The sequence below is a fragment of the Mercenaria mercenaria genome, chromosome 11 (assembly GCF_021730395.1).
Source record: "Mercenaria mercenaria strain notata chromosome 11, MADL_Memer_1, whole genome shotgun sequence".
Lineage (NCBI taxonomy): Eukaryota > Metazoa > Mollusca > Bivalvia > Venerida > Veneridae > Mercenaria > Mercenaria mercenaria.
The window spans coordinates 73,572,843-73,590,233 of NC_069371.1; the positions used below are offsets into that span (position 1 = coordinate 73,572,843).

The 17,391-nt window shown below is 34.1% G+C and overlaps 3 protein-coding genes across 3 annotated transcripts in view; all 3 read right to left on the minus strand.

Annotated features, from left to right (window-relative positions):
• LOC123532789 (glycine receptor subunit alpha-4-like) overlaps positions 1–17,391 on the minus strand; it is a 61,657-nt gene that overhangs the window by 1,725 nt on the left and 42,541 nt on the right. The window lies entirely within an intron of this gene.
• On the minus strand, positions 747–11,435 carry LOC128546665 (dehydrogenase/reductase SDR family member 9-like). Its single transcript, XM_053517744.1, has 5 exons — positions 10,289–11,435; positions 4,475–4,733; positions 2,376–2,539; positions 1,962–2,067; positions 747–1,185 (listed from the first exon to the last, which is right to left on the minus strand). Exons 1-4 carry the CDS (start codon positions 10,608–10,610, stop codon positions 2,003–2,005), a joined length of 810 nt encoding a protein of 269 aa, XP_053373719.1. The 5' UTR covers positions 10,611–11,435; the 3' UTR covers positions 747–1,185; positions 1,962–2,002.
• On the minus strand, positions 12,606–17,385 carry LOC123531643 (dehydrogenase/reductase SDR family member 9-like). The gene is made up of 5 exons (XM_045312783.2): positions 16,843–17,385; positions 16,018–16,276; positions 15,048–15,211; positions 14,675–14,780; positions 12,606–13,929 (listed from the first exon to the last, which is right to left on the minus strand). Exons 1-5 carry the CDS (start codon positions 17,162–17,164, stop codon positions 13,833–13,835), a joined length of 948 nt encoding a protein of 315 aa, XP_045168718.2. The 5' UTR covers positions 17,165–17,385; the 3' UTR covers positions 12,606–13,832.

Below are 17,391 nucleotides of genomic sequence, written 5' to 3' on the forward strand. Positions count from 1 at the left end.
GTAGGCTCAAACATTTGACCTTGAGTTGTGACCTTGACCCTGAGCCGACATGGCTGACTCATGGATTATGTACATCGTCTTGATGGGGTGATCATTTGATTCAAGTTTCATGATTATCCTTCAAGGGGTTTAAGAGATACAGAGCAGACACGAAATGGAAAGCTAAAACCTTTGACCTTGGGTTGTGACCCTGACCTTGAACCGACGTGGCTGACTCATGGGTTCTGCATTTTGTCTTGATGAGGTGATCATTTGACCCAAGTTTCATGAAAATTCTTCAAGGGGTTTAGGAGATACAGAGCGGACACTAAATGTTACGGAAGGACGGACGGACGGAAGGACGGACGGAGACCATTCCTATAACCCCCACCACTTGTGGCGGGGGATTAAAAAGTCTAATTCGACTGTAATAGTATAATAGTACACTTCCAAAGGCTGTTCTTGCAGATTTATCAATACTCAAAACAACACTCTTTAATTGCTCTGTGGTGGCCGTAAAATATGTCCCTGTACTTGGACTTCTAATATTTTCTCGTCCTTCAGTGTCATAGAGTTCATTTAATGTATTTTAAGATCTACAATAGGCTGAAATTGGTGTTAGGGGTTTTGAATTGGGTTGTACACGTCGTCACACTACTTTCACTGTAGAAACTACCAAAAGTGTACGTTTAGCACAAACAGATATCTGTTTGTTTGTTTTTTTTTTTGTTTTTTTTTTGTTTTTTTTTTTGTTTTTTTTGTTGTTGTTGTTTTTTTTATATAGATCACTTTTTGTGAAAGAATGTCTTTTGGGTATCGGCTACTTCCGTTTTTTGCGGAGCATTTTTACTATCACCCAATCACTAAGCAACTCAAGTTAACATTTATTGGTATCACCCAAATATTGAAAACCTCGAGTTATATTTTTACTATCACTCAGTCAATGATCTACTCGAGGCAAAATTTCATTTTCATCCAATCACTGATCTGCTCAGAAATATTTTAATTATCATCAAATTACTGATTCACTTCAAAAACACTTAATCACTGATCAATTTAGGTTTCATGTTTCATTAACCAATCACTGATCCACTCAATCCATGATCCATTCAAGGTAACATTTTTACTATTACCCAATCACTGATCCACTCGGGTAACATTGACAATGGGCGAAATATGAACTTTGCATCAAAACCAACAAGGTACCTGAAATAAGAAATAACTCTTTAATGGATGGATTCTTAAATATTTATAAAAAACACTTTAATACAGAGCAGAGACGTCTTCGGAATATTTGCCTGTAAATGCCATTATGGGCATTTGAATTTGTTAATGATTTAAAAGCACCACATAGCTATATGAACACCCACCCTTCATAGCGGTTCTTGTATAACTTAAAACGGAGGTATTATCTGTACATAACTTTGACACTTTTCAACAAATGTCTATGTCATCAAGCTGTTTGTACATGAAACGAAAAGTCTTTGGAACGTTTTGCTTGTAAACAGATAAGTAATTGATCGCTTTAATCAATATACGGAACTCTTTTATCGTCCACAGAATATTAGTTCTGTTAGTAAGATGCATTGTCCACAGAATATTAGTTCTGTTAGTAAGATGCATTGTCCACAGAATATTAGTTCTGTTAGTAAGATGCATTATATATCTCAACTTAAACACTGTTATGTACTGGTTCATAGCTTTTTAATAAAGTTCAAGTAGTTGTTTCTGGGGTATTTATAAAACAGTTAGAATGGCCAAAGACATGAGTGTAATCAACAGAAATACTACAAAATTATAGTGGTCCTTAACATTTGGCCTTAAATATATCGCTCATAAAACGTCAATTTAAAACTTTACATCGCACAAAGTTTTTTAAGATAGCTGATGTTCTATCAGTAATATCAAATGCATATGTTTAAAAGATCCGAAAATATCATAAGATAAGTATAATACAAAATAAAAACGTAACATATATTTACCTGCTCTTAGGAAACTGTGATATAATCGCATCAATATAGGCCTAAACAACTTCATTAACTTTGGGTGATGCAACCTTTTCAAGAAAAGTATCACGACCTCCCACCACTGCAAAATACGAATAACTTTTAAACTACAGCTAAGTCACTAGATTTTCTTTCTAGTTCAACATAACAAGTTCACCAATTTAGACATAACTAGTTCGCCAATACGATTAAAATAATTGTTAACGTGAAAGAACAATACCTTAAAGCAATCTATGTGTACATGATAAATGGTATTACTAGTTCATTTTTATGCCTAAAGTAAAAATACACTCCTTAATGAAATACTGAAACTTTAAAAAGGACTTAAAATGTTATCTACTTGGCCTGAAACGATATAAATGCTACACATATTCTTTGTATAAAACTTACTCATGTCAGCTAAATTGCATGGCAAACTCTCTTTTACATCCTGTGGTAATAGTTTTATCTTGTTGTTTATTTTTTGCCTGTATGATTCATTGTCCAGTAGGGGCGTTCTGTAAAATCCTGGTTCAATGATATGAACACTTACACCCGATCTGTAAATTTCACGTCTGAAATTGTGCCACAAAATAATTTTTCGTTAACATGCATTTTAGATAGAATATGTTCAGATAATATCACTCTGGCATGTATTGATATAGGTTAAATCTGGTGAATTCATACTTCTTCATTTCTAAGTTAGCTTTTTTGTAAAAGTTAGCCAATGACACGTGACTGAAAGAATTACTTTTAATGCTATGTATTTCGAGCTATAAAGTTAATAAACTTTTGGGCTAAATTAATAAAAGAAACAAAAGTTTTACTAATTTGTGAGAGGAGGCTTTCTTTTGATTTAGACATTTTCTTCCGTAAAAGCGATTCCTATATTCCCCACAGATCACAGATCTAGAGTCTGATTTAAATTCAAATTTAACTTTTAATGGCTTGTTTATGTAATCCATGTCGAAACACCTTATAGTGTACATATCGCGGCACACCATAGAGAGCAAACAACTTTCATTTGGAAAGTGTCTCTTTGAGTTAATAGCTTTACGTTGGCTGTTATTTTAGATTGCCAATTGCTTATTGGACAGGAAACAAGGTTAAAATACCTCAATGGTAGTCAAATTCTTTGATATCTTTGTCGTAATTTTCAAGCAAAACTCGCATCGTATTAACAGTCCTTGGAAATGGGCATCTAATCTATGTCGTTTTTAGCTCACCTGTCACGTAGTGACAGGATGAGCTTTTGTGATTGCCCTTCGTCCGTCGTCCGTCCATAATTTCTTGTGAACACGATAGAGACAACATTTTGCAAGCAATTTCGATCAAACTTAAACAAAACTTGTACTTGCATGATATCTTGGTTCCTTTTGAAAAATGGCCAGATCCCATCATGGGTTCTAGAGTTATTGCCCTTTAAAGGGCTAGAATTTGCCTTTTTTGTGCGTCAACAATTTCTTGTCTGCACGATAGTGGTTTCATTTATAATTTTATTTTAACCAAACTTGCACACACCTTGTATCACCATAAGATCTCGATTTCTTTTCATATGCCCGAAGGGACGTATTATGCATCGGTGTCCGTCTGTCTGTCTGTATGTCTGTCTGTCTGTTGGTTAGCAATTTCCCTTCCGCTCTGTAACTCTTGAACCCCTTGAAGGATTTCAAAGAAACCTGACACAAATTTTCGCCTCAGCGAAACAACGTGCAGAGCGCATGTTTCGGATGGCACACTTCAAGGTCAAGGTCACACTTAGGGGGTCAAAGGTCATATGACTTTGTTTTGTGTGTATATTGCTCTGCATTTGCGTTGCATTTCAGTGCTCTTGTTTTTATTTGGCAGATCCTTCTTTTGTTCACTTACAATAATTTTGTTTTAATTACTTCCCTTTTATGTTTCTATCAATAGCTTATTTAGTAACTGACATTTTTATTATTGACCGTAGGGAAAAACCGAGACCACTTTTCTGTGGTACAACATGGACGGTACCTCCAAATTTTAGGTGTATTTTGACATATCTGTACCTTGTAAAAAAAATTTCTTTTTGGCTAAATTTCTTCCCTTTGTTGTTCCTGTCCTTTGGACTTAGATATTTTTTCTGAGGACTTAGATCTATTTTCAATTTCTTCCCTTTGTTGTTCCTGTCCTTTTGGGCTTCATCAGTCAAAACTTTGCTCCTATCCTCCTCTGATGTAATCCTTAGGGCATAAAACTACTGGCCTAATTTGAAAATAATTTTATTTGAAGTAACTTTAAGAAGATTCAAACTATATTTTCTCATAATGCTTTTGATTGGTCTTGATTATGATTTTCTGACCTTCTTGTCCTTAAGTGCAATGATAACAGATGAGCGATATAGGGCCATTATGGCCCTCTTGTTCACAATATCCCTTCAAACATATGAATTTAACTGGCAAACTTTATGATGCATTTTGATAGGAAGGAATGATTTTAATACATGCTCTCTATTTTTTAAAATTGCTTACATTTTGATCAGTACAAACCTGAGAACGTCAGAAAAAGCCTCTACGCCATACTTGGATACACAATAGGATGGGTCTCCGAAGGCAAATCTTCCCATAATGCTTGCAGTATTGATGACCCTCCCATGTTCCTTAAGAACCAGTGGCATGCACGCCTTCGTGACCATTATAACTCCGTATAAGTTCACAGCCATGATGTTTTCGTAGTCCTGTCGCGTTTGCCATGTAGATGGACCTATACTTCCTAAAACCCCGGCATTGTTGACGACTGCCCATAAACCTTTGATTTCAAATATACATTTACAAGACAAGGAGAAAATCGTATAATCATAACATGCGTTCATCGGCCATTCGTGTTGCAGAATTGTTAGGTGGGTGGATGATTGGTTCCATCAGTACACATTCGAGTTTACTATTTTATTTAATGTGAAATATATTGCCTGTCTCACATCGTGTTATATTAATAGATGCATACATAACTTAAGTATACAAGCGCGTGAAACCTGGTATGTATAGTTGTACAAACTTAAAGAATACATGTATTACTACAACTGGAAATAGAAACGACTGTTAGAGCATGACAGTTAACTATGAATATAGCTACACATATATAATTATGTATAAATTTGAATACATTTAATGAGGAGTTTTCACATTTGAAGTAATTCTATCAGATAAAATAAAATATTTTAGTGAAGGATGGACTTTGGATATGTTTGATGTATACCAATCTGATTTGTAAAATGCCTAATTCCAGGACTATTTCAGCCATTACATGGAAGAAGAATCTTTATTATGCAATAAATCAAACAAGATCCATCAGCATATCTTCAATATACAAACAAGGTAATAAATATAACATGTATGGCAAGATAGCAGATATGTAATTACAAGTTTAACAATTGTTTCAGTAATTCATAGGCATCAGTAATAACACAGCTTTGGGAGAGACAATTTTGATAACCCAAGCATGTGTATTAGCTACTTAAACATTAGAATTTATCTATTTAGGTACCTCCTTTTTTCAAAAGCTTTAAAGATATACGTTGCGAGATTACGAGTATCTTTACTATTTTCATTATTAAATAATTGCAAAAATTTAAAATAACTTGGATGATGCCAGAAATACTTCCTGATATACTGTTTTCTTAAATCTACAAACTCCTGACATTCAATGACAAAATGATACTCGTCTTCTAATATGTGACAGTTAGTACAAATTCTATTTTCATAAAGTATATTATTTGGACGGCTCCATCTACCAGTCTCAACAGCCAATCTATGCGATGACAACCTGAGTCTTGTTAATGCTATTCTGAACTTCCTTATATTTATTACTGTTAAGTAATTACTGAAACTGAAATTAAATATATTCTTGTAAAATAGTGCTCGGCTGGATTCATTTATAGATGTGTTCAAATCCTGTATGTAAATGTCCCTTAGACGTTGTTTTAAAATATTAAGAAAAACCTTTGTGTCTCCTACACTCTGAGCAAGCCAAACATGATAGAATCCTAATTTTGATAACAAAAATTTCACCTTGGAGACCCAGTTTATTTTGCGAGGATTTAGATCTATACAATTTTTCAAAGAAATATATACTTGTTTAGTATATTTAACCTGGTCACAACTGCTAATTTTCAACCAATACTTTATAATATTATAATGTCTGTCTGTTTCTAAGTTGTATCTACATGTTTCCGCATAAATAAAACTGTTCTGTGTGGTAATTTTTACCCCTAGTAACCTTTTACAGAAGCTTAGATGTGTTCGTTCTACTTGTAAACCTTTATTAAAACCCCAAACTTCACTTGAATAATTCAAAATTGGAATGATGAGTTTATCAAAAAGATCTAATGTATGTTTTGGCCCTATATCTGTAAACTTGTAAAGATATTTATTCATTTTAAAAATTGCCTTAAGTGCCTGTCCTGAAAGCATTTTGTCAGTCTCATTAAAAGAGCCACCTGAGGTAAATAAGATACCAAGATATTTAAATTTACTCACTATTTCTAACTGAATATTCTTATATCTGAAATTGATATTTTGGCTTAGCCTTCCCCCTTTTCTAAAAATCATAACTTTTGTCTTTTCTGTATTAACAGTTAGTTTCCATCTATCACAATATTCGGCTAAAACGTTTAAAGATTCTTGCAGATCATGTGCTGTTTTCGCAAATAAAATGATATCATCTGCATATAACAATAAACAAATTTTTATGCTACCAATGTCTATCCCTTCAATGCCTTTAAGTAAAAAGGTCTCTTCAATATCATTTAAATATATGCTAAATAGAAAGGGAGATAAACTCTCCCCTTGTCTAACTCCTAGCGAACAGGAGAAACTTTCACTTAACGACTCCATGCTTTTTATTTTTGACTTAACATTGTTATACATAGATTTAATAACATTAAGTATATTACCGCGTACACCATATTTGATAAGTTTAAACCAAAGAATATCCCTAACAACAAAATCAAAGGCCTTTTTGAAATCCACAAATGCGCAAAAAAGTGTATCTCCTTTGTCAAAACAATGACTTATTAGTGAATTAAGAATAAATATATTATCTACAGTACTCATTCCTTTTCGAAAACCCGCCTGAGCTTCAATATATACAAAATATTTTTCAGCCCAGCTATTTAATCTTTCGTTTAAAATTCGTGTAAAAAGTTTCCCCAAAGTACTAAGTAACGTTATGCCTCTATAATTCGCAGGGTCACTGATATCACCCCCTTTATGTAAAGGAACGATGAAACCTTCTGACCAAGTTTCGGGAAAATAACCTGTACGTAAACATGTATTAAACAATCGATGAAAATACAAAGTTAATGTGTCTGTTCCATGTATAAAAAATTCGTTTAGATATGAATCAGGCCCACCACTAGTGTTCGATCTAAGTTGCTTTATAGCCTTACTTATTTCGCTAAGAGTAATTTCTTCATCTAATTCTGAAAACATAACCTGCATTTCTCCTTCTAGAAAACGTTCATTAAAATATAATATATCCTCATCCGCTTGGTAAAAGTGATCCTCTGGGTTGTTAATATATTTAAAATACTCCGCAAATTTACTGACATTTATATTTGTTTTATTGTTACAACTTACATCTTTCAACGACTTCCAATACAGTTTAGCATTTTTAAACCTAGCCTCAGACAATTTTTTCGTGTTTTTATTCCTATACATATATTTTTTATTTCTAATTATTCTTTTAAATTCCGATCTGGATTTACATAGATTTATTCTGTTATTTTCATTCCGGTTGCATCTGAATTTATTTAGATCTGCATAAAACTGCTTTCTTTTTGAATCGCATTCATCATCGAACCAAGGATTTTCCTCTCTTGGCCTATTTACTTCGGTATAAATGTGAGGTTTAACGTTTAAAGTTCTCTTAAACAGCGGTGAACAAATAGTGTCCATTATTTTACTGAACTGAAACAAATTTTGATTTATATCTGAAGAGCTAACGGTACCATCCAAGGTTTCTGTCAAAGCATCAATTGGTATTTTTACATCATCGCAATTCAATTTGAGTTTGTAATCACTGACCTTACTCGCGTCCCATTTATACAAAAATTTAATCCTGTCGTGTTCATCAGACTGAGAAATTGTTTCCTGTCCTACATTTAACACATTTAGTCTGAACGACAATGCGCAATGATCCGATAATATATTAGGCTCATGTACATTAAAAGAAACAAATAAGTCAATAAGCGACTGGCTGCAAATTATATAGTCAACAAGACTGCAACCAGAGCTACCAACATAAGTGTAACTGCCAACGCCGGCATCATGACCTATCCGTCCGTTCATAATGCGTAAGCCGCTTTCTCTACAAAAGTCGATAAGAAGCCTACCATTTCTATTTATAACTGTATCTTGAGAAGCCCTTTTAATATCAATATCTTGTATATAATCTTCCGGTAGTATATGTACATTTAAATCTAAATCATCATTTTCAACAAAATCATGTAAGTTACCAACTCGACTGTTCAAATCTCCAAGTAATAGGAACACACAAGAGTTATCCGTTTCGTTAATGATTTTTAACATATCAGTCAAAATTCTGTCATAAACACCCGTTTCTACAAAAATCTCTCTACTACTACCTTCTGGGATAATATAACATAAGCAAATATACAAATCATTTTGTAAATTAAACAGGCTTTTAGCAAATTTCAGCCATAATATATCGTCACTGTCACTTTTATATAATGATACAAAATTGGAATATGTACTTTTTATGTAACAACATAAACCACCAGAGTTGCGTTTGGTATTTGGTAATTTTTCCTTGCGGTGAACCGAATAATATATAAACCCTGGATAGTCCATATCAATATATTCATCTGACCAAGTCTCAGTCAAAAATATGAAATGATTGTCTTTAAATATTTGCATTAGTTCATACTGTTTTAATTTGTTTACATTTTTCGATATTAAACACTGAATGTTCAATAAAGTAAAACACAATGACTGTCTCTCCCCGTCTCCCTAATCAGTATTCATGCGTGAATGCTCTCGATTACCTGTGTTGACGTCACCCGGGCGTTTAGGTTTTTGATTGGATGAATGAGGTAACTGTGGATAATCCTGGTCATTCAAATCAGGTGAGGATACCAAGTTCGGCGAAATACCTGTCCAGCACGTGTTATTGTTGACAATACGATTTGTCGTCTGGGGCTGATTACCAGAGTTCGGCGGATCGCTTCGCTGTGACGGTGAACTGTTATCAACATTAGTGTCTACTGAATAGACACTTTTGTTGTGGTCTGGGCGATTAAATCTGTCTAGCCGATTTATATCGAGTATGACATGCCAATCTGGGAATTCGTCCGCTACGACTTTGCCATTTACAACCAGTTTTGCAGGGTACAAAATTTGTACCTTTTCGCGACCTTTGTATTTTTCTTTTTGATAGTTCCAAAGGCTTTTTCTAGCCTGTGATATTTCTTTAGGGTAATCGCGATCTATTCCGTAACGTGTTCCATATAGTTTATGCGCATTTTGCATGATTTTTTCTAGGTCACACTGATCACGGAATGCCGCGATAATTGGTCTTTTTGGCGACTGTGTATATGATCTTGCCCTAGCTATTGACCCTAACCTATGCACTCTTTGTATGCAGACATCGTCAAGATCGAGGTCAAAATAGTCCAACATAAATTCTCGCAGTAATTCATATGTATCCTCGTTTCTCACATCATGCAGTCCGTAAAAAAATAAATTACAACGTCTAGACCTAGCTTCAAGATCAATGCTATGATATGCCAATTGCTTCATAAACAAATCGTTGTCACATAATGAACGTTCTACTCGATCCACCCGTGCAGTTGTATGGCTCAAATTTGAGGACAAGTGTGTTATTTGATCATTGCTTCTTTCAAGTTTCTCCAGTTTATTAAAAATGAGCGATAGTTTGTCATCCACAGACAATGTAGAAAACGAAGTGGGGGTTGTATTATTACCTGTTGTACTGTTATTTTGAGACATACTTTGTGAAGTGCTCAACTGTCGCTTTTGGCGGTTTTCTTTATTTATTGGTGTTTGATCACATCCCACCCACTCTTGCAGAGCTGCATATCTATTATGCGTCACAAAAGTGTTATTTGGCACTCTAGGTGTGCTTGCAAACTGAACGTTCGTTGACATATCCTATTTGAATAATCACAACAATATTCAAACAATATCCGGTATTTAAATTTACCAAAGATTAAAATATCCAAAAATACATGTAAAATATCTACTCCAATACTGAATTTTACAGGGTTCTAATCATCGAAGCTCACTTTTCTGCAATACTTCAGAAACTAAATATCGAAGTCATACCTTTTTCAGGTGGAATCTTTTTTCTGATGACCTCTATCGTTTGTTTGATGCTTTCGTCATTTGAAACATCCATTTGTATTGCCATTACCTTGTCTGAGCATTCGCTTTTCACACTTTCTACTCCAGCTGGTGTCAGACACCCAGCAAATACGTGGAAACCTAGCAAATCTAGCTGTTTTGTCAGCAAATTGCCGAATCCCGAATCACAACCAGTTACTAACACGTACCGACTGCTAATGTTTCCTACTTTTATTTTACGTAATGTATGCCAAGTAATTGTCAATACCAATAAAAATATCACTAAAACTAAAAGCCAATACATTTTACAATATCTTTGATTACAATATTTATGACTTTACGAATATGCCTTCATTTGATGCAATCCTATAAACCGTCCGTGATTGCGTATTTATTATATCAGTTAAATGGTTGACAGCTCTAGTGGAAACATTTTACAGTGCGATATGTAAGCGAACATTTTGCTCAGTACTTAAGATAAGAGGTAAGGGCAGATTTAGTAAGTATGAACTGTTCTATATTTAAATAGGCTATATATGTGCCCTTGTTTGTAAGCTTATCACATGAGGTCACGGTTGTTTTATGCTCATAATGATAATAAAGATGCAGTATTTGTTATCTGCTTATCCTAGTAGTTAGGATGTACACTTAAGTATACATACTAAGGGAAGACCAATTATAAATAAATAACTGATGAAATGATTGTGTTAACACACTTATTAGAGAGAAAACATTTAAGTTTGGATACTTGAATAAATATAACAGGCTATGAGCCATTCGCTGTCCTCATAATCTGTTTTGAAATATTGTATGAATATAGATGTATCTTTCACTTTACTAAAATACATCAGCTTTGCAGGACAAAGAAGAATTCTTTTTCATTCCCAATGCTAGGTAAATGAAACCCTGTGTCTGAAATTTCTCAACACTTTGACACCTAAATCTTTCTTATGTCGTTGTGAAGGCATTAGTGATGATATCGGGGTAGGAACTAAAATTAAAAGAATCACATAATTGCAGCCGGGCTAACAACAGAATAACTTCGAATCATATAAGTTAATTTACATGTGAGCCGCGCCATGAGAAAACCAACATAGTGGCTTTGCGACCAGCATGGATCCGCGCAGTCTGGTCAGGATCCATGCTGTTCGCTTTCAAAGCCTATTGCAATTAGAGGAACTTTTAGCGAACAGCATGGATCCATGCTGGTCGCAAACACACTATGTTGGTTTTCTCATGGCACGGCTCATGTATTTTGCTTTTATTTCAAAGGAAAATACTTAAGGGCAATTAATCTTCTGTGTGTGCATTTACATGGGACAATATCTGTAATGCAACGAAGATAGAGACTTGTAACGTAAAGATAGTCTGATTTTTGTGTTTATCCTGTCCTGTTCCAATCTCAAGCATTATTTGTCGTAAGATACAAAATAAGTGGTGACAATGCACTATACACTGTCATTCCCATATCTCGAGTGCCTACAGTGTCCATTCATTAAAAAGTTGATATATTTTGATTGTACGTCCTTTATCAATTCCGTCGAATCACTTGACTACAACTCAAAATTACAGCATTTTGATTTTCATACTACACCGTTGTTAATTAACTTTTAACAGATTATTTAGGAAGACTACAGGACTCAACCTTGTAAACATTTTGTTGCTGAACGAAATGTTTGTATCTAAGTTTTATTACTAGTACTATTACAAATCGAGCCATACGGGCGACTCCACAAAAAGAACATTTTCCTGTCTTGGAAGATAGTAAGTTCCAATTCCTGGGGCTTCCTCTCCCGGTAGATTTGGGACCCGTGACCGTCCGCTTAAAATCTAGTGTAGTCGTTTTTGAGCAACAGAAGTCTGGTTTTAAAGCAGGCAAAGACACAATTTAGCTTTCAATTTCTGTACACGCTTGTTAACGGTGTGAACTACACACAAATGCTACATTTCTTTGACAACACTGTTCTAAAAATAATAGGGTAATCCTCTGACTGGTTTCAAAGGAATAAAATAGTTCTCTGTTCTGTTCTGGCACCCGACTTCTAAACATTTCAGAACACCACTCTTTTTACTCTGTTGACATAAAATTTGTACATAATGTTAGGGGTAAAAGGAATATTATGAAAGACTTTGGAAAAAGTCTTTATATAGTTAATATGTTTTTGGTAAATAAGGTCACAGATCATATATGTCCTGCAATGCCGTTTGAATGACCATTAATATATCTATAATTTAAGACGTTCGCGCACACATCTTTTTGACTGTGTAAAGTATATGTAATAGGCTTGTGAATGTGAAATGTTATCAGGAAGATAACCTCACTGGATATAATGTTTGTATCGTGTATTCAGATAATGTTTCCTTGTTAACAATGCGAACATTAAATATAGTTTACGGAGACCAATATAATAGAGTTATAAACCATGACTCTGAAAACTACTTTTTGAACTTATGTAGTCTGTTTTTCCTTATATTACAAATTCCTCATATTACAAACTTAATGATTTTCAATGTTAACACAATTTTTGACGTTAAACAGGATTTTCTAAACAGGACAATTGTCAAAAAGAGCACATTTATATACATCAAAGCAAGCTGTATGCAACCATAAAAGACTTTAAAGAATATAAATTAAAATCAATGTCTGGTGAGAGAACATGAAATAGACATCACGTACGTTCCTATTCTGAAAAAAAGTCAAATTCGACATTAATAGTCGGCTACACTTCCAAAGGCTGTTCTTGCAGATTTATCAATACTCAAAACAACACTCTTTAATTGCTCTGCGATGGCCGTAAAATGTGTCCCTGTTCTGGAACTTCTTATATTTTCTCGTCCTTCAGTATCATAGAGTTCATTCAATGTATTTTAAGATCTACAAAAGGCTGAAACTGGTGTTAGGGTTTTTTAATTGGGTTGTATATGTCATTTCTTTCTGTTACTAGACACAATGAAAGCGGACCTGATTGGTTGCGTATCATGCTTTCTATCCTTTCAAAGGACCTTCTTGCCAGTTTTAGTAAATGTAGTTGTAGCACTGGCGGCGAAATAAGTCATACTACCTTTATTGTAGAATCTGCCTAACGTGTACTTTGTACATCAGCATACTGGCATATCTGTTTTTGTACAATGGATCTCATTTTGTTATTTCATTTGTAAAAGCATTTTACTATCATCCACTCACTTATCAACTCAAGGCAACATTTTCACTATCACTCAAATACTGCAAACCTCGGGTAGCATGTTCACTAGTTAAGGCAAATTTTCATAATCATCCAATCACTGAAATATTTTGATTATCCTGAAACTATTGATTCACTAAACGTAAAATGTTCACTATGACTTAATCACTGATCAACAAAGGTTTCATTTTTTATCATCCAATCACTGATCCAATCAAGGTTTTCACTACCACCTAGTCACTGATCTACTTAGGGTAACATGTTCATTATCACTCAAACACTGGTCCACAAAAGGTAACATTTTCACTATTACCCAATCGCTGATCCACTTAATCATTGATCATTCAAGGTAACATTTTTACTATTACCCAATCACTGATCCACTCGGGTAACATTGACAATGGGCGAAATATGAATTTTGCATCAAAACCAACAAGGTACCTGAAATAAAAGATACTTTTTATCTAAACATAATATTTAAATAATTCTCAAATACAAGTTAGCGAAGTCACTAGAATCATTTGTCTGTAAATGCCATTACGGACATTTAAATTTGTAAATGAGTTGAAAGCACTACATAGCAATGCTGTCTTTTGATAACTAATAGTTAGAGATTACATATCTATCAAAGACTTGATAGGTAGGGCTATTTTCAAGAGAAACTACGTGAACGTCAAATAAACAGTGTCCAAAAATTTCAAACAACATTCTTAGAAAAGTTTATAGCAAGATTTCACTGTTATATTCACTCTTACTAGATATCTATGAATAGCCACCTTTAGATTTACAACGGTTCTTGTATAATTCAAAACGGGGGTATTATCTCCACATAACTGTGACACTTTTCAACAAATGCCTATACTTAAACGAGAAGTTTTTGGAACGTTTTATTTGTAAACAGATAAGTAATTGATCGCTTCAATCAATGCAAGGAACCCTCCTGTTGTCCACAGTAAGAAAAACAATATAAGTGTAATAGGCAAAAGCATCACAAATGCTGGCAACAGAAATTACATGGTCACATTTGGATTTAAATATATCGCTCACAAAGCGTCAATCTAAAAGGTTTTTTTTTTCGCAAGAAGTTCTTTAAAGATAGCTGATGTTCTTTCAACAATATCAAAAGCATACGTTTGAAAGATCCGAAAATATTATAACACAAAATAAAAACGTTGCATATTTTTACCTCTTCTTAGGAAATTGTGAGGTAATCGCATGAATATAGGCATCAACAACCTCATAAACTTTGGATGATGCAACCTTTTCGAGGAAAGTATCAAATCCTACCATCACTGAAAATATGAATAACACTCAAACTACAGTTACGTCACCTGATGTTATTTCCAATTTAACAAGTTCACCAATTTAGACATTACAAGTTCACCAGTTTGGATGAAATAATTGTTTACGTGAAAGAACAACCAATTAATGTATATGATAAATGGTATTTCTAGTTGTTTTTTAATGCCTAAATTCAAACAAATTCCTAAATGAAAATGACTAAAAGAGTTACTTACTTGGCATGATATGCTACTCGAATTCGTTGTATAAATACTTACTCGTGTCAACTAAATTGCATGGCAAACTGTCTTTTATATCCTGTGGTAATTGTTTTATCTTGTCGTTCACTTTTTGTCTGTATGATTCTCTGTCCAGTATGGGCGTTCTGTGAAATCCTGGTTCAATAATATGAACACTTACACCCGATCTATAGATTTCACGTCTGAAATTGTGCCACACAATAATTCATCGTTAACCTGCTGCCTAAATTGATTGTTTTCATAAAATTTCATTCTGGGATATATTGATATCGGTTAAAACTGGTGAATTCATAATTATTCATTACATGGTTAGCTTTTTGAAAAAAGTTAGTGTGAAAGATCTGTGGGCTATGACCTAACTGTGAACGGGAACCACAGTCACTTCGAAAACAACGAAAATGGGATATATGTCGAGCTATAAAGTAAATAAACCTGAGGGCTGAATTAATAAAAGAAACAACAGATACACTAATTTTTTACAGGAGTCCTTCTTTTGATTTACACATTTTCTTCTGCAAGAGAGATTCCTATATTCTTCACAGATCTAGTCTGATTTATATTCAAATTTAACGTTCAATGGCTTGTAACTGCAATCCATGTCGAAGCACATAATATAGTACACATGCTAAGGCAAAATATATATAGCAATCAACTTTTTTGGAAAGTGTCTCTTTGGGTTGATAGCTATAGGTTAGCTGGTATTCAGTTTGCAAATTGCTTACTGCAAAGGAAATAACTAAGGTTGAAATATCTCCATGGTAGTCAAAATCTTTGAGATCATTCTCGTAGTTTTCAAACAAAAATCGCATCGTAATAACGATTATTGGAAATGGGCTGGAATTTGGAGACATCTACTCTATGTCGTTTTTCACAATATTTCCTTCAAAAATATATATAAGACATGTTATGGTCCGTTTTGATAGCAAGAAATGATTTTAATACATGCTTTCGATCTTTTCAAATTTCTTACATTTTGATCAGTACAAACCTGAGAACGTCAGAAAATGCCTCCACCCCATACTTAGATACACAATAGGATGGGCTTCCGAATGCAAATCTTCCCGCAATGCTTGCAGTATTGATGACCCTTCCATGCTCTTTAAGAATCAATGGCATGCACGCCTTCGTGACCATTATCACCCCGTATACGTTTACAGCCATGATGTTTTCGTAGTCCTGTCGTGTTTGCCATGTTGATGGACCTATACTACCTAAAACCCCGGCATTGTTGACGACTGCCCATAAACCTTCAATATCAAATATACATTTTAGAGGCAATATTAACGTACGCAGGAGAAAATCATATAATCATACCATGCATTCATCGCCCATTCGTATTGCAGATTTGTTAGTGGGTGGATGATAGGTTTCATCAGTACATATTTTACTACCGAGTTAATAAAGTGTAACATATTGCCGGTCTTATAACGTCTGATTTCAATAAATTCAAATATAACTTTGGTGACAGGAAGTATGTATAGTAGCACACACTTAATGAATACATGTATAACAGTTACTACCACCGGAAATAGAAACGACTGTTACAGCATAACAGTTAATTATGCATATAACTCACAAATAATGTGTATGTAAAGTAAATTTAAATACATTTGATGGGGATTTTTTTCATTTGTATTAATAGTAAAGGATGGACATTGGATATGTTTGATCTTCTAAGAGGCCTAATTCCAGGACTAATTCTGTTATTATACGTATGTAAAATATCTACTCCAATACTGAATTCTACAGGTATCTCATCAATCATCGAAGTTCACTTTTCTGTAGAATTTCAGAAACTAAATACTGGTCATACCTTTCTCAGATGGAATCTTTTTTCTGATGACCTCTATCGTTTGTTTGATGCTTTCGTCATTTGAAACATCCATTTGTATTGCCATTACCTTGTCTGAGCATTCGCTCTTCACACTTTCTACTCCAGCTTGTGTCAGACACCCAGCAAATACGTGGAAACCTAGCAAGTCTAGCTGTTTTGTCAGCAAATTGCCGAATCCCGAATCACAACCAGTTACTGGCACATATCGACTGCTAATGTTTCCTATTTTTATTTTACGTAATGTAAGCCAAGTAATTGTCAATATCAATAAAAACATCACTAAAACTAAAAGCCAATACATTTTACAATTTCTTTTATTACAATATTTATGACTTTACGAATATTCCTTCATTTGATGCAATCCTATAAACCCTCCGTGATTGCACATTTATTATGTCAGTATAATGGTTGACAGTCTTAGTGATAATATGAACTGTTCTATATTTAAAACGGCTATATACGTGACCTTGTTTGTAGGTTTATCACAGGTCACGACTATTTAATGCAAATGATGATAATATGAGTACA